General features: G+C 34.1%; 1 protein-coding gene across 2 annotated transcripts; it reads left to right on the top strand.

The window, feature by feature from the left end:
• The first annotated feature begins 4,688 nt into the window (after positions 1-4,688).
• Positions 4,689-11,012, top strand: LOC132610324 (uncharacterized). Of its 2 annotated transcripts, none has more exons than XM_060324628.1 (12): positions 4,689-4,837; positions 4,939-5,041; positions 5,896-5,959; positions 6,094-6,195; positions 6,293-6,357; positions 7,588-7,686; positions 7,924-8,003; positions 8,085-8,301; positions 9,053-9,108; positions 9,341-9,469; positions 9,600-9,777; positions 10,652-11,012. In XM_060324628.1, exons 1-12 carry the CDS (start codon positions 4,785-4,787, stop codon positions 10,757-10,759), a joined length of 1,254 nt encoding a protein of 417 aa, XP_060180611.1. In that variant the 5' UTR covers positions 4,689-4,784; the 3' UTR covers positions 10,760-11,012. The 2 variants fall into 2 exon arrangements, with proteins under 2 accessions (XP_060180611.1, XP_060180610.1); XM_060324627.1 differs by having other exon boundaries at positions 4,690-4,837; positions 9,600-9,783; positions 10,652-10,971.
• Positions 11,013-19,005: the final 7,993 nt, after the last annotated feature.

Raw genomic sequence — 19,005 nt, 5'->3', positions numbered from 1 at the left:
GAAGTTAATAACAACGAAACAATATCAAACTCTCTAGTCATGCCATATAAAATAATAGTGCGGAATACTATCTATTACAACCCCAAAATCCAAAAGTCATCATACAAGGACTCTAATCATAAAGGTCTAAGAAGTAAACAATTGTCTGCAAATAATTAAGGTGTCTAGAAATGAAATAGACATCAAATGAGATATATCTTCAAGTGACATGGCATGGATAGGAGCTCACCCAGGCGGCGTGGCCTCAGGCTAGATATGAGGTCCAGAAGATGACTCCGATACTCAATTTGTACTCAAAAAGAGTGCACCAAGGTAGTATCAGTACAAACACTATGTACCGGTAGATATCATATGCCGACTTAGATTAGTATCATGTATACATTCATAAAACCAACAAAATAGGCAGATAGGCACAACAACCACAACAATGAATCAATAACGAATCATAAGAATAAGATAAAGTTCAATGCAATGCAACCAATGATAGTATCTCAACTGTACACACATGCTAAGGGTATTGTTCGCACAATAGTCATGACCTACACGGGACTCATGATGTCCATGTACCACTCGCTCCGGAACTGACCTCGGATCACGAGCCCATAACTAGGGCACATCCTCACCCCCTTTCAAATGTGCCTTATATATATATATATATATATATATATATATATGTATGTATATATGTATGTATGTATCCGATCATTAGATGAGTCTCAAACATTGTTCAAGTCCAGAACCCAATATGAAGCATGATCAATCAATAATATCAGTGTCAATGAAATACAAAACACCATGCCACAAGTCATAACAAGAATCAGATGAATCGGCTAAACAACAGCATAAACATACAGCTAATTCAATCAACAGTGAAAGAGTATACATTAACTCTTTCCTTCCAATAAAAAAAACAAATACGCCTCATGTTCAATGCATAAAGTAACGGCGACAGGCCCACATAATCAGAAATCATACCAACCTAAGTAATATCTAACCAGACGTCATGTCCGAAGACCTAATCATGCTTTCTTCCGTCAATTCTACTACATATACAATCTATTAATCAAAGTCTAACTCAAGTAAACCGTAACCTACATCGAATGCAGAACTGGAACGAACGCAAGCTACTCTGCTTGAGCTTTCCCCTTTTGTAGCGCCTTAGAATGCTCAAAGTCTAGCAATATAATGCTAAGCAAGCAACAGACCATATAATCAAAATAAGAACCAACATTTGGGAAAGAATACCCAAAATACCCCTAACTATCCAAATGGGCGAAACTAGAATTTAAGGGTGAATCTATCCTACCCTCAGTCCCAACAACTATAATCCTCCAAGTCATATGTTTCTAATCCTTAGACCCTTCAATTAAAGATTTAGGCAAAAAATCCCAAATTGGGTGAAACCTTAAGTCTCAACATATAATCTCAAATTAATAAGTCATTCCATCCTAGAAGGTGCCAACACTTCTAGATGATATGAACAGTAGTATAATCAATATTCAACAACTTAAACAAGGGTTTCATGATTTTAGGGTTCTAGAACTTCCATACAACATTAAAGAAACTAGAACTAACATGAGCACTTAAAGAAGAAATGGGAATGAACGAAGTGATGGTTAGACTTACCCTCAAAGAGGATTCCACCAAAGTATTGAATAAATTGCCTCTTTTGCTCTTAGAAACTGCTTTTGGAAGTTTGTGACTAATGACTCGTACTTAGCAATATAAAAATGGTTTTCTGTTTCCCGACGATCGCTGCAGCAGTTAACAAGTGCGTCCCAACGATCCCGCTGTAGCGGTCAGGCCTTCCGCTATGGCGAAACTCATTAAACGACACCACTAGCCATAGCGGTCAAGACCGCGCCGTAGCAGTCCCGCTATGGTGGCCCACTATCTATTTAAAATTAGTTAAAATTATCTATTTAAAATTAGTTGCTTTCTCTATTTAAAATTATCTATGTAATTGATGAACGTTGAAGTAAATCAATTGTTTTTACTTGCTATATTACTCTCTCGGTTTCAGCTGCTATCCATATTTATCAGTCAAGCACATGCTTTTGTGTAAATATCATAAGTAATTTGTCTTCGATCATTTTCTTGTTTGATGTTAACTACTTGTTACATTTATTGAAAAGTAAAAGAAAACATTTATAGTGGGAGGAATCACGGTAATTCTAATTGCAGTAATATTGATTATTTCATTTAGCGTTAAGGATATGCATAATTACGTCTCTAGTGACATTTTTCTTAGTAGGCGTTTGGTCATGAAAGTTAAATATTTTTCACTTTTTTTGAAATTTTGGAGTTAGAATTGAAGACGGAGTTGTGTTTGGTTATAGATTTGCAAAGAATATTTAGTTGTTTGAAGGTATCGAAAGTAAAAACAAGGTTTTAGTTGTTTTTGAAATTCCAAATACAACTTCAAGTTGTATTTGGAATTTTCATGGCCAAACGTTGATTTTCAAATAAAGTGAAATAATTTTTTGGAAAAAAGTAAAAAATTCTCATGGCCAAACGGGTCCTTAGTTAATGATAAACATGGAGATATTATTTCATCTATTTTGATATTCAAAATAAGATTTTTGAGATTAATAATGACGATACTTTTTCGAATAAACTAGAAAAAATCATTTTATAGTTGTCATAACCCAGTTATCTAGCACATAAAAAGCTTTAAAGAAGACAATTTAAATGACCAAGCAATACTTGAAAAATGGAGAATGAGCGATAGAAATGCCACTAATTAAACACATTTTAGGATAATCTTGTCAAAGATAAGTATTAATCTCTTTCATTTTCGATTTGTGCATGAGAACTGAGAAGTATGCCATTAGGTTTTAAGATAGTGTGCAATTAACTAAATGAAATTGAAAGGAAGAAAATTAAGGATTGATGATGGTGGTGTGTTATTTGCAATAATTTCCGCTTATATACCTGCAATTATGCTATTCCCCAAAATGTGGATTCTAGCTCTGTAATGGGAAATAAATCTAATAACCATATTTTATTTATTAATATTGGATAGAGACAAAAAAATCGTTCATTTTCTACAAAGTTAGAAGACTAAAACTGCTCAATAATATATTTAAGGGATCATTTTGACTTCAAAGTTTTATAATGTTTTTAAATACAATTATAAAATATAATCTGAGTTGATTTTTTTCCTAATATAACAACAACAACAATGTACTTGGTGTAATTTCATAAGTGAGGTCTGGGAAAGGTGGGATGTACACAAATCTTACATGTGTAAGTGGGGTCTTTGTGAGGTAGAGAGACTGTTTTCGATAGACCATCGGTTCAAAAACAGTATTATCAAAGCAGGATAGAGAGGAAAATAACGACAACGAAATGAATTATTTGCACTTTTGTCATTCAAATGGGTTGGTCTTTAATATTTACCCTTCATACGATGAGATAGAATGCAATAGAAACAAAGACAGGGAACAGGTTACGTACTCTTAATGGGCAAAGCGAGCCCCTTTAACTATTCAATTAAAATGAAATATTACAACTATAACATAACAGGCGTTTTTGTTTTCAAATTCAGATTCGTTAGAACAAAAATCGATTCAATACATTTCTTATGTACCCATAGGTACTATATTGGATTTGAATCAGATTTCGGATCAATCTATATTGAGTGACTGCCTCCATTATGTTGTTGCTAGCAAATACCACTATCTTTGGTTTTGGATCTTCCAAATCATTCCTGCAGGAGATCCGGACCCATTTTTTTCTGATCCTTCGAGAAAAAGATTCATTTTCTTCATAAAAATTAGGAGGTAGAACCAATAAAGATTTCTTTTTCGATTCATCCCTGGCCTCATTCAAGGCTGTTGTTTCACTTTTATCCTTGAAATCAAATTTATACCTAACAGACATAAGTTCTTGGCGCGAAGCATAATTTATGAATATTATGATGCAAATATATAAACCTATGCCCAGCAAAAAAGTTATTTGTTTTGAAGGTAAAACTTATAAGCCAACACAGAATAGGGACAAAAGTGCAAATGACCCTGGCAAAATAGCAGGATAAACAGGACAAATGAAGCAACCACTATTAATAAAAGAGGAGGTTTTCCCACTAACTTCCGTGTGTAATACTTTATGTGGTTTTTTGCGCCAAATATTCCCACTGATTTTCGCTGAAAAATCTATATATATAAAAAATTATGTATTTTTTATTTTCTCACCGATTCAATGAAAATATTTATGAGAGTAGCCACTGAACATTTTTTGGTGCGATTTATCAGTAGGAAAACATTGATTTTCTATTAGTGAACAGGTAGTACTGGCATTTCATGCGAATGTTCCCAATGTTTTTGTTCAGTAAAGTGGGCCCGAATTTAGTGGGTTTTATTTAAATGGGCCAACCTAAAAAATCCACTGTATGGGCCTGACTTACTGATCCACATCCATTTTCTATTCTTCATATCCTTTTTCGCGTCTGCTTTTGTGAAGTTTGATATGTTTTTAGTCATTTTTATATTGAGATTTGAAATTTTTGTCATATCCGACATAACTTGTAGGAACCAAATATTAACTTATGTTAAGTGAAATCTAAGCTTATGTCGCGCAAAAAATACTGAATAACAAAATTTTAAGACAACCTCTAAATATTTTTCAATAAAGTGAGATGTTGAGCCAGAATTTACGGGCTTATATAAATGGGCCAACATACAGTTTCTCCTCTTCATTAATCAACACAAAACCACAAACCCGTATATATAACAATGGCGGGAATTTAAATTAAGAAAAAAAATCTCACCAAAAAAAAAAAAATGGAGCAAAAAATGGAAAACCCAAGTCACAATAATGTTGATTCTCTTCACAGGTCCCTTATTTTTTTTTTAAATAACAATATCAAGCTAAAGAATTTATTTTTATGCTTATTTTATTGATGTTTGTTTAACAATTTCAATTTTTTAATAATAGGAAAATTGAAGAGCTTAGAGATATTCAAACAAGTGTCGAAGACCCAAAATCAGTGGATCTTGAATTGAAGAAATCACTTGAAGATTCTACACTTCAATTTGAGGTAACCAAAAAAAAAAAAAAAATTAAATATGATAACTTTTGGAGATTCTTGAACTTTGAGGTAAATACAGTGGTTAATTGAGTACACTGGTTTATTATTTTGATAAGGAAAAAATTACAGTGGTTGTAGTTTGTAAATAGCTAAATTTATTTTCCAAAAAGAGAGTGGATTAACTGTTTTCAGTTGAGTGAAAGAATTGAAGAAATAAATATTTGATTTAGAATTGAAGTATTGTACACTTCAATTTCAGGTAACAAAAAAAAAAAAAAAGGAACAACTGATAGTTGAGGTGTGTTTTAATACATAGACGGTGATAGTTCAGGTAGGAAAAGGGTACAACTGATAGTTGAGGTGTGTTTTAATACATAGACGGTGATAGTTCAGGTAGGAAAAGGGTACAACTGATAGTTTGGGTATTAAATTCTCGAAAAAACTATAGTTCAGGTGTGTCTTTGGCCATCATCTCAAAAGAAAATGGATTAACTGTTTCCAGTTGTGTGGAGGAATGTTTTCTATGTTTTTGGATTATTTTCGAGTGTTGGTTTGATATATTTCTGGAGTAAGTGTTTGAGATAATTGGAAAGGAAAATGACTTATGTCATTAGCTAAAGAATCCATTTTCCCCTTTTAGGTGGAAATTGTTCTCATTGAAGAAAACATTTTCACTTTAAGATGACCAAACACGTTAGCTCTGAAAATGATCAAATTGACACTCGATAAGGGACAAGGAATAGACAAATGGACGAAAGCAAGAGAGATTGTTTCTTTTTAAATTTTATTTGAATGGATCATATCATGTTTTCTTTATATTTTTCTGTCAAGGTCGTGTTTGTTCACTTTGTATGATTTTGCAGAGCAAAGTGGAACAAATATTATGTGATGCTTCAGAAGTCAGCTTCTCGTCTGATCAGGATTTAGGTAGAAGGAAAGCTTTTCATATCTTCTTTTTCCCTCCATGTGTGTGTTCTATGTATAATGCACACACGCACACATATATATATGTCTGGAGGGAGCTTTATCTGTCATTTATATTCTCGTGTTTGCAACTTCAGATGAATTTTGGAAATATTTGAAGAATGAGCTAAGCACAGAGGAGGCTAAGAATGCAAAAATAGAAGATGAAATTGAGGGGCTTTCAAGGGGATATGTTGAAGGTGTTGATGATTCCGGCTGGTTTTGGGAAATTCAGATTTATGTGGGACTGTGACATGTGCTTGACCTCTGATTTTGAAACGTTCTCTTTTTCTGTAGGTTATAGCAAATTGGTGAATGAAATTGAAGGCCTTAGTTGTTCTTTGGAGCTCATTGAATCACTGGTTTGTTGCTGTTCATCCACTGATTCTACTTGAATATATGCTAAGGGTGTGTTTGGTTTTGTGGAAAATGTTTTCCTATTTTCCCTATTTGGTTGCACTAAATATCCTTGTTTTCCTCAAAATAGGAGAAAATAGAGAAAAATATTTTCCTTAAAAAATTGAGGGAGAACATTTTCTGGATAAAAAAAGCACATTAACGTATCCCCACCCCACCTATCCCCAACCTACCTCCTTACCCCCTCTCCCTTCTACACCCCCCCCCCCCCCCCCCCAACCGATAGAAGTTGCACTCCGAAATAAAAAACCACATATTTTTTTGTTTTGTTTTGAATATATGCAAATGCTCTTAAAATGACATTTTCTAACTTGCGTGCCAAACACAAGAAAATGAGTAGGAAAATCACTTATAATATTTTCTGTCATACCAAACACACCCTAAGTTTGTTGATCAGGGTGGGTGGAGGGCGATTGCTTGCAGGTTTAGCAAACACGTTTACTTGTTGGTTCCTTAAGAAATTGGACATGCTATAGTTTTGTGGTATCTGGCTGCTGACTGAAGTTAAAGCGTTAAGGTGAGAAACCAAATAAAGTGCATGTGGTGGAAGAATGTAAACTGTGACAATTTCTAACTCTTCTGTGTGGTTCAAATCTATATTGAAGCTGTTACTATTTGTGCTAGTGCATAAGTTTACAATATTTCAAGCTTGTATAGCAATAATGGATGTCAATTCTGTTGCACGTTTACCATATCATCCAAGTACAGGGAGCAAATAAGCGTAAAGTTTTCATGTTTTTTCTTCCGTGAAGTGGGATCATCATGTTCTTATTTGGGGACACATTGGACAAAATGGTAGTTTCGTTGATAAGAAAGACACATAAAAGATTGGTGATAATTAGAAATGAATAAGTTACTTCCTCACTAGCCTCCAGTAAATAATGGTAAGTTGTCGATCATGGAATCTTTTCAAGTGGAAGATTAGCAAGGATACTTTTGTTATACTGCTGAACCAGTTTAATTTGATAAATTACCTTAGAGAAAGTTACACTTCGATTAGAGCTGAAGTTTTTTGCTACGTGAACAGTTTCTTGCGCTTTTTCTATCTTTCTCCCACTTTTATTTTCCAAGTCAAATGCATCAATCTTATCATGCTTCCTCTGTGTCTTAGAACTCCCAACTTTGTTCAAATGCTCGTTATTGTTATTCTTATTGTATCTTACCTTTTATTTTAGGGACTTGAACAAGGAAGAGTACTGGAAAATTTTGCTTGTTCTACACCTGGAGAAGATAAAGGAAACTTGTCAAACACATCTGTAGAACATAACTTTAAGGTAGTTACATCTTCGACAACTTAGAGTAGCTTGATATCTATATCAAAATGCAAATCTTGCTGTCAGTTGCTGATGCATCAATAATTTTTTAGTCTATTGGTAGTCTCAATTATCACATTGCATAACAATCTTTCTACTGGCAAACTGCTAAAGCATATTTGGCTGTTGTTCTGTTATTTTAAAAGAAAATTAAGGATACCTCTTTTGTATCATTGTTTTACCCCTTTTGTATTTTAGATCTTTGAATTAGGTAATCAGCTTGAGAAGAGCAAATTGAATTTGAAATCGTTGGAAGATCTTGAGAGTGCTTTCAACAGGTATCTTTGAAACTAAACTTGCATAGTTCTCCGTACTCTCTCTTATCTAACTCTGGTGATTTAATTTTACAATACCATCAGATTCGAGGCTATAGAGAAGATTGAAGATGCATTTTCTGGTCTTAAGATAGTAGAATTTGAGGGGAACCGCATCAGATTATCTTTGAGAACTTTTATCCCAAACTTCGAAAACTTGCTGCACGACCAAAAGATAGTTGATGATGGTGAACCACCAGAGCAAAATCATGAGTTGTTACTTGAATTGATGGAAGGAACCATGGAGCTAAAACACGTCGAGGTATGGTTTTTCAGCAGTTTGCGACATAAAAATTAAGGATAACTGCATTTTTGGTCCCTAAGTTATTGGTTAGATTATATTTTTTGTCCTTGTGATATATGACTCAGCATACTTAACCTTCAATTAATTAACTTGTGTAATTTTGGTCACTTCGGGTAAAAAAATATGTTATATTTGACTATTTATAAATTTATATTACTGGAAAATATAAAGTAACAATACAAACCTAACATAACACATGAGTAATTAAGTGGTGAAACAGTTGATAATTATGGCAAATTTGTGAATATTCACAAGCAAAAGGATGAAATTTAAACAATTTAACTAATTGGAGGTTTACTGGTTTAGTGTGCTTAGACAGATATCATAGGGACTAAAATTAGAATCTATCAATAATTGACAGACCAAAGTGCTATTAACCCTGAAATTTATGAGTAACTCAGTTTTCTTCCACTGACGAGGTGATGTTTCAAAAGAGAATGTGGCATAACATTGTATGAAATGCAAGCCTGCCACAGAAAACAAATCTAGAATAGACTTTAACTTTCTGCCGACAGGACATTGGCTCAAATTGGATTCATTAACCTTCTGTATATCTTCCAGAAATCAAAATACTTACCCACTTGATACATTGACAACATACATGTAATTAACTGTTTGCTTTCCTTTGTTTCTACCGGTCATTAAGATATAGTGCTGCCATTTCTGATCTATTTTGTTCCTTAATTACTTTTTTGGTGATGCTCTTCAGATTTTCCCAAATGATGTATATATAAGTGAAATAACTGATACTGCAAAATCCTTCAGGTGTGTTTCCTTTTCATTTTTCTCTTACACTCGACTGGTCTCCCTAAATTTTTGCTTTTGTAAATCTATATAGAAGAAATGAAATATTTGTTTGTTTATGCCTGAGCATGAAAAATACTTTATTATTTAAAGTCAAATTTGATGCGAAGTTTTAGTTGATTTTTGCAGTGTAATTGATATTTCAATTCTCATTCTGCTACTATGAAAATTCACATAATGCCACTGCTTCCAGACAGGTATATTTCCCTGTGGGAGTTCTTGAAAATAGATTTTCTTTGGAGTGGTTCGTTAAAAGGGTGCAAGATCGAATTGTTTTTTGCACGTTAAGGCGATTTCTAGTGAAGAGTGCAAATAGTGCAAGGTTAGTCCTTATTTTGTACTTTATGCATGCAATTTGAGTTAGATCTTCCTGCAGAGGTGTTGTACCTTTTTTCTTTCTAATAGCGTCAATCACAGTTTTAGCACTTCATTTATCTACTCAAATCAAACAGGCATTCATTTGAATACGTGGATAGAGAAGAGACAATAATAGCTCATATGGTTGGTGGAATTGATGCTTTCGTAAAGCTACCTCAAGGTTGGCCACTTACCAGCTCTGGTTTAACCCTGATGTCTCTCAAGGGCTCAAGTCACTCATCAAAAGAAATATCTTTGACCCTCCTTTGCAAGGTCGTGGTAAGTTGTTCATTGGTAGTGCTGTACGCTGTTATAAACTATAACTTCTTTGTTGTCCAAAAAAAAAAAAAAAGAGGAAGAAGAAGAAGAAAAAGAGGAAACTATGACAGTTTGTGTTAGTTTGATAGAATGAGAAGTTTTTCTTTCCTTATAATACGCCTCTAACAACATGGACTTCCAGTAAGATTGTTAAGCATGTGATCAAAGAAACAAATTAAGTTATGAGTTTTCACATGGAAAAGTCATTTCAGTTGAATGATTGTGCAATATTGATGCTTGGTTCTGATTTGAGACCTAGCATGCGATAAAAGGAAACTAAATTCAGATTTTTCACATGGAAGGTAACTTTAGTTAACATGATGGTGCAGTGCGAATGGTAAATTCTGCTGCTTTTTTTTTTTTTTTTTAAATAAATTACATAAGGGGTAGGGGAAGGAGAAATGGGCGAGGGGGTTACAACTTACAACGTGAGAATTCGAACCCCCACCAAACAAGGTGAAAGTTCAGGTAGCCAACCAATTGAGCTACTAAGATCCCTACGACCTAGCAAGCGCACTAAATTCCATTTTTTTTTTTCTGATATCAAGTGATATCAAGTGTTGACTGCATAATTATTAAAGGTTAAGGTATTCTCAAATGGTCTGCAAAGCGTTTCCAATTGATAGGAGACAATGTCGGGATGGGTAAATTATTGGTTTTATATGAATGTAAAAATTTAATGTTAATGCGATTTTTCTTCTGGGAAGAAAGGAAAGGCTGGCCTATTGTCCCTCTGATGTGCAGCCATAAAGATAGAAAACAATTTGGCAGTTTTGATGCTTTCCTAGTTTTTTGTCCTTATGATCTTTGCTTCGTTTTATCTTTTCAGGAAGTGGCAAACTCAATGGATACAAATGCACGCCAGACTATCTCAGGCTTCACGGATAGAGTTGAAGAAATACTTATGCAACAAATGAGTACAGTAACTTCAACCTGAAAATATTCCGAAAAGATGACTGCTGCCCTGCTTTATTTCCATTCAATAGTACTGATGTCTGCTGCTAGTCCTCAGATTCACTCAATGTACTCATTTCAGATGTTAAGATGTTCTTGTAGCGAATTAGCATTATGTTATGTGTTAAAATATCACTTTGATCTAAACCTTAACATACTTTATTTCTGGATATGGTAAAATATCATTAACATGCACCAAGTGGGTGAGTATATGTACAGCAAAACGGATTTCATTCTCCCTCAGTTTAAACTTGCAGGAGGTTATGCAATCTGTAATAGAGTTATGCCAAGACTTAAACAGTGTAAATATATACATTAGAAACAAAAACTGGCTATATTTTCATATGCTCAAAACATCTGTCATTTCTTTCTTTCCAGTTTCCACACAGCCCAAAAAACTCCAAGCAGGCACCTTAACTCTAATGACCTTTTCCTGTTCCTTGTATTTTGTATTAAATAAAAGTTAAAACACCTTCTACTTTGAACGTGTATGATTCCTTCTTTCTTTCATTAGTTAAGGCACCTTACTCTAAAAAGGATTCTGGTAATTCTCCCACGGCTATCGCTGCCAGACCCTCGTTAGCAGGGAAGAAGGAAGCGAGCAGCAAATGATTATTTGTGTGAGATTAGTATCGTAGTGGATGTGTAATTATTTCCAAGGTATTTAAGATTAAGAATCCTGTTTTTTTTACCTTCTCAAAAGGCAGGGTTTTAATCATTTTAAGGTATTTAGCTTGGGAACTAGCAAATCTAGCAGAAACAAAAATAATACAGTAAGTGATTTCTTCCAATCTGTAAGCCCTTGGTTAGAGTTATCCGATACCTACCAGTGCTGGTGGGAGATACGAAGTATTCCGTAGAATTACTCGAGGTGTCTGCAAGTTGGCCTGGACACCACGTATGTTTTTCTCATAGTTTAACCACTACTTTAAAACATACATCTGAGAATATTTCAGTGTATCACTACCAATCAAAAAATAATATTTTAGCGTATCACTACTTATGTCTTGATCGTGTCAAAACATTTCAGCAGGCATCTGCGTATAAGCTTTTGGTATCCTTCATGTATCCCTAAGTTCATCTCTGAAATTTGATTTACTTCTACAAAACTTAGAAGAGTAAAATTTTGTGGCCCAAAGGCAATGAATTAAAGGGACTTGCCTAATACAGTGTTACATTTTCAGTAGATTACATCTTTTTTAACCTAAAATAGCGTAATATATGTTATGAAAGTTCAACCACCAAGCTTTATGAGTAAAATAAATTCCGCAAAGATGCAAAATTATTTACGTTTTAAAATACATTATTATTTCCTATGTGTTTACATGTAATGTGTTATGATATTTGACTGTTAGTTGAAGTGCTAACATTAAGTGTTTACTTTACGTTTAAAGAAAAAGTATTTCTGTCAATGTATTTCTTTAGCATAATTTTCCAAATATGGGGAGAAAGTTATAAGCTCACACCAAAAGTTATTTAGTTGAATGTTTTCACTTATTTTAAATTGAAACTAGCCAATAAAAAATCTCCAAGTTGGTAAGACTTTGGAAAACGTCACAATAAAAAAGATATTAATGAAGTTGATATACAACCATATGAACACACAATAATCACTATAAATTGGGCTAACATTAAGAAGAAAACCATAAGCATAACAAGAAAGAAAGAAAAAAATTCACCATGTCTTCCTACTCATCACATCAGAAAAAAATTCACCATGTCTTCCTACTCATCACATCACTTTGTACTTTGCCTCTTCTTACTTACTTTTTTAACAGTTCCATCAGTTAATTCAGAGAGCTACCCTCGTTTCACCGTGATCATAAAAAATGAAACTCCGAGTACAGTAACAGCAACATGTTATATACATGATATTCGCGATGACAACTCGATGCTACCAGGTCATACTACTGAATACTATATGCACATTATTCCTGGATATAATAACACCCTTTCTTGTGACATGAAATTAGGGGAGAAGCGGGGGCTTTTCGAGTTGTTTAACGTGAATAATACTCATACTTGTCACACTCCTGATGTATATTGTGATTGGAGGGTACATCAAGATGGATTATGCATGTTGATTGCAGGTAAATGTGTGCTCTTCAAATGGGATACTCACTCAACTGCTCGAGGAAAACTCCCTTCACCTAGACATATTGCAAGTAAACCAATGAGATATACTGCCGGTGAACCAATTAGATATATTGCAGGTGAATCAATTCGATATATGGAAAATAATCCTTAGTGAATCAATGAAATTGTAGCATTTCATGATCATATGAGGTTGTTTGAAATTTATAAGAAATTTTACGGATTATGTATGAAAATACGGTAGTATGGTACTTGTTATTTTGCTTCCTCTTTCTAAATGAATATGCTTCAATTTTTACGCTCAACCTAATGTAGCAATGCACAGCCTGTTTCAACAATGTGCCTGTGTTTTATTTTAACAGAAACTGTTTTTTATCTGGGGTATAAGGGCATGACGAACAATATGCGATATCTTCTTAATTTGACGATGAAGGAGTTTTTCTACAATTGTTGAATATATTGATGAGAAATTGACAAAACTTTTGTCACGACCCAAAATCCTAAAAGTCAGTGACCACAAACCAATTTCCCAGAACCAGTAACGTAAAACATATTAAACCTCATATGCAATCTTAACTAAAGCTGCGGTAAATTCATACCCTAGACAGATAATAATAAATTGAAATTTCCGAAATGAAACCTATGTTTGAGCCAATATGTACAACATATGTCATGGAAACATTTAAGGAATTCTTACGGGACAAGCCCCACATAATAGAAATAAGAGAAAAGGGTCAATGCCCCTCTACTTTGGGAAAGTAAGTATGGAAGCACAGGAGAAACCTGGAGGGATTAAGAAAAAGTTGGTAGAAAATGAAAAGGAACTGAGGAACCGTGGTGAAATAGAGTATGTGGGTAAGGGACCTGGTCCCGAGGAAGACTATTTGGATCTTGTACCCCTGTCTTCCATTGTTGTTCCTCTGGAAAGATGCCCAGGAAGAGAACCTGGTGCCTCAAAACCATCTGGGAAGGGAGATACTACCAAGAGTAAACATATTGCCAAAAAGAAAATTTTCTCATAGCCTAGCAAGAAACCTTTCACTATCAAATTCAAAAAATCTCTAAATCTCCTAAGAAAAAGAAGGCCATTGAAATTGAGGAAATAGGTCCATCCAAAAGGAGAAAGGTGGAAGTCAGCAAGGGACCTGGTCTTTCACGACAGGGAGCACTTAAGAAAAATGAAGAGATTTTAAGAATTAAGAATCTGAAAGGACAAAAGGTGCTACTTGGAAGAGTAGTTGGAATGAATTGATGGAAATCTTAAAAGCTCAACAATGGGACCATCTATTTAAAGGGCCTGCTTTTGCCCATGAGAAAGAGGTAGAAGATTTCTTTGTAAATCTGCAGTACACTGACAACTATACCTTAGTGTGCAGAGTTAGAAAGGTCGATTTCAATCTGGATGAAACTTAGCTGGGAGAGATTCTAGGTGTCCCAATTGAGGGAATGAAAATGCTGGACAATGACTAAAATATCAAAGCCTAAGATGATTTCAAAAGTTTCATAGTCGAGATTGGAGAGAAAGTGACCACCGATACTCTGTACAAGAAGAAATTGAAGCCACATTATCAGCTTCTTTTTGAGTTGGTCAATAAGGCGGTACTGCCCAGAGCTGAGAAAAGGTGCATTGCATCTAAGAGGGATCTGTTCCTGATGGAGGTTTTGGATGAAGGACACTTACTCAGTCTACGCTCCATCATGATTGAGCATATGATGAAAGTCGTTTGCAAAAGATGGCAAGCATGGTCTACCTTATGGTTTCCTCCTGATAAAAGTTTTTGATCACTTCAAGGTTGCTACTGGGAAAGATACTAAAGGTATAAGGAAACAGATGTTCTCTTTGAGCACATTAGAGGAATGTGGTATTGTGCAAAAAAAAAAAAAAAGAATAGAAAGCACCTCTACTATTTTGAGTCTCATTGAGGCAAATGAGAAAATGTTAGTTGAAATAGAGAGGCTGCAAGTTGAAAATGCCTTGTTAAGAGCAGAAAATGCTAAGTTAAAAGCTTGAGGACCTGGTCCTTGAGAGATACAGACAGCAAAGGTTACGAAGTTAAGGGATGAAAAATGTAAATCTGCAGTAGAAAGTTGGAAAACTTCAGAAGCAGATCTTGAAAAATCACAGAGCTGCAGATGCCAGGCAGGACATAATGCTCAAAACTCTTAATCCAATCAAACCTGCAAACTCATGATCCCTCTCTTTCTATCCTTTTGGATCCCTCTTTTTGTTTTTTTTCCTTTCTCTTGCTTAACCCCGGTCCTAGTTTTGTAAACTCTCTTTTTGGCCAGTAACGATGACTATGGCATTACGACAACTTTATTTTGTATATTTATGCTTAAAATGAATGCTAAATCTCAATGACAATTACTCTATTTTGTGCATATATTTTCCCCTTCATATTGTTCTGGTTTTTTCTGGTACTGATCATTCTGAGTTGTCCAAGTGGCTTGAGTTAATGTCTTTGAACTTCTTCAGGCATGTGCTAATCTTATATCTCTTTTCAATGATGCCAGAAAGGGGAAATAGGGTGAAATTAAACAAATTGATGTTCCATTACTTTTCTTAACTAACTAATTGTTGCTAGTTAAGCATATGCACAATTAGTGTAGATGCCAATGAAAGTGAAACATACTGCTGGCACTTGATGTTAAAGGCCATGTTCTCAGGGGGAAGTCCCAAATGAACTTGATATGGTTGGCTGAATATTGCACAGTTGTGAATGGTTTAAAACATGAAGATTGAGAGTCTAATTCGCAGGGGGAACCTAGTCTCACAGGTACAACTGAAAAATTACATCTTTCATCCTGTTGGAGTTTTCTATGAAGAGGAATCTGGTTCTCAGGGGGAACATTAATTACAAGTTTGTCATTAAAAAGAGGGAAATTGATGAGTTATAATATGTTGTCATTTAGATGATTTGAAAAACACAAGGTTGCAATAGATTGTAATCAGAATATTGCTCAGTTTAGTGAAGTTGGAAATCCTACTGGGGTAGGTCGTGGTTTTTAATCCCTTGAGCAAGGAGTTTTTCACGTAAATATCTTGTTTTATTTTCTTTCTATCATTATTCGTGAAAACAGTTCAGGGACCAGGTTCCTTAGACTATTTGGGTGAACTTTCAGGTTGTGAAATCATAAGTGAACTCATAGGTTCTATCAATGTAGCAATATTAATGTGCCTATATTTTCTTTCACATATAGTTGTGTCTCATTTACAGTAGATTAAATTAAATATTGTTGGCCTAAAATAGTGTAATATATGTAAAAGTTTGCCTATGTAATTACATGTATGCTTTTTTTGTTCGACTGTTATAGGTGAAATAATTACGAGGTATTGACTTTGTGTGCCAACAAAATGCATTTGCTTAATTTCCTAGTTTCCAAATAAGGGGCAAAGTATAATAAGCGCATACCAAATAATTGCTGGGGCAAATTCTTTTGTATAGCCGTATAGGGTGGGTATCGGGCAGTCCAGATTTATTATGCAAGTTTCAGTTTTGATTTTTGATTTTTGGACTAAAAATATTACAACCCATTAATAAAAATATATATATACATATATATAGATAGTAGGTAAATGTGTGCTTTTCAAATGGGATACTCACTCAACTGTTCAAGAAAAATCCCCTTCAACTAGACATATTGCAAATGAACCAATTAGATATATATTGATGGTGAACCAGTGGAACCATGAAATTGTTGCATTTTATGATCCGATGGGGTTCTGTGAAATTTATATGAAGTTTTTAGGGATTATATATGAAAAAATATGGTAGTCTGGTGCTTGTTATTTTGCTTCCTCTTTCTAAATGAATATGCTTCAATTTTTACGCTCGACATAATGTAGCAATGCACAATACTGTGCCTGTGTTTTCTTTCAGCACAAACTCTAGAGAAGAAGAAAAAGAATACCCGATATACAAAGTATATAAAAATCACATATAAATTAAAATACATACAAATCACATACAAGATACATGCAAAGACATATTGTGTGCAAATAATAAGCAAAATGTATGAAAGTTGTACGGAAGTTGTATTTAAGTGGTGTGGTGTTTGTAATTGTATTAAATTTTTATAAATATTATTTATGAAAATTGTAAATAAATTATATTGTATCATACATTAGTTTTTCTTGCTTGATTTGATTTCTGTACGGAAGTTGTATTATAATTATATAATGAGTTGCATCAAAATCATATTTAAGGTTAGGCTGATCAAATTACATTTTTTGTATGCCGATTTCGAATAATTGTTGTTTTATACTACAAAAAATTATATAAAAAGTTTGCCAAACTTTGAAGCCCTAACTTGACCTTCAATGATAGTTGGCATTTGGGAGTGAAACATGACACATTTTTGCAAGGAAGAACAATATAAATCTAGGAGAATCACATAGAAGCTTTTGAAAACTGACATCCCTAAAGATATGTGCTAATCATGGTGGTAATTAAGCTAGAATTTTGATTTTGTATATATTTAGTTAGCAACATGTCGCTAGTTTTGGTAAATTGGAAAATACCACGAGAGAGAGAGAGAGAGGATGATCTTGCTCTTTTAGACTAACCATTGCTGTGTGTGCAAGGGTGCTGTAGGCGATCAGAGCTCCGGTTTTTAATCATTGACTACAACTAATAGTCAGTCCTATCTAGTTGAGGTAAGCCACCACTAGATTGTGGAGGTGGCTTCAACTCCTATCATTTTTATCTAGCTGCATCTCAAATCAGTTGTACTCGGATTCTAGTGCTCCATGACTTAGTATTTTGTTGGGGTGTACGAATTGATGTTCATTGTTTAGTATTTCATTTCCGCACTTATTTCTATTAAGAAAGCTTGAATAGTGTTTCCCTCTTATCCATAGTTCTAACTTAGAGGGTTCGCCTAATTAGTGGTGGTTCATTAGGTGCCCTTTCACCACTTAGGTTTTAATAAATCGTGAGAGGAAATCTTTTTACCCTTTTTCCTTTTATTTAAGTATCGAAATTTCGTTTAAAATAAAATAAATAAATATTTAAACTCCTAAAATCAGATTTCTTGAGCCTCATGTTTTGTATTCTTTCTCAAAGTCCTTCACTAGCTTTATTATTGAAACACGATATGATTGGGCCTCTGTTAAACCAATGATTGTGGCCTCACTTTATAGAAATCTTAAGCCTCCGGATCTATGATCCATGTAAATGTTCAGTAATGATCTGAGATAGTTTGTTTTGACCCACCTTATTTTTTGAAATCCATGTATTTCAATACTATTATCGTAAAAATAGAAGATATTGGGTGATGAAATATCTTTAAAGATAGTATTTGGGTAGTTTTTTGGGCTATTCGGTGAAAGTGTGATTTAGGCTCTTATTCTGTATTATAACCAACAATTGCATTAACGGGTCACCATTAAAAATTGAGGAAATATTCAATGTCTTTAAATAATTTTATGTATAAAACATGATTTTAGATTAAATAAATTTAGAACAGCATAAATGTGTGAAACATTTTCAAGTTTCTTTGCCCACATGAAATGATGAAATGTTGTCCAAAGTGTTCAACCAACTTGAGGGTAGGGGTGGGCGTTCGGGCCATCAGATTGGATATGAAATTTTCGGTTTGGATATTCGGTTTTTAGATTAAAGAAATTACAATCCAAATCCAATCCAAATAAGTTCGGATTGGATTGGATATTTTAAGTTCGGTTTCGGATTATTCGGTTTGAATATTTCGGAGTTTCGGATTTGACTCTTGAGACTTAAGGCAAACTTATTAGGAACGAAATTCATGTGTTAGTTTCACAGAGGTAAATCTAAATCATAATTGCTCAGTAAAAAAAGCCTTCTAGTTCAAATTAGGATTAACGAATCCAAGTCATGTCCAACATAGTAAATCCATATCAAATAAAAGCATTCTGGAAAAGTGGAAATGAACAAAATAAAATCTAAGTAGTCATCTGAAAAAATAACAAAGAACTTTGTCATGGGTGACACTAACGTGAGCCTTTTGAGACTTGAGAAGTAAGAAACCCTATATTATATTTGATTTAGTAGAGAACTATATATTGGATTTAATATTTTAATGGGTAGGGCCTTAGGTATTAATCTATTGGACATTTAGAAACTAGACTTATTAGTATTGACCACATATGATATA

Source organism: Lycium barbarum, chromosome 9 (genome assembly GCF_019175385.1).
Source record: "Lycium barbarum isolate Lr01 chromosome 9, ASM1917538v2, whole genome shotgun sequence".
Taxonomy (NCBI): domain Eukaryota; kingdom Viridiplantae; phylum Streptophyta; class Magnoliopsida; order Solanales; family Solanaceae; genus Lycium; species Lycium barbarum.
Note: the sequence above shows the minus strand (reverse complement) of the source record. Positions and strands in the feature narration are given on the sequence as shown.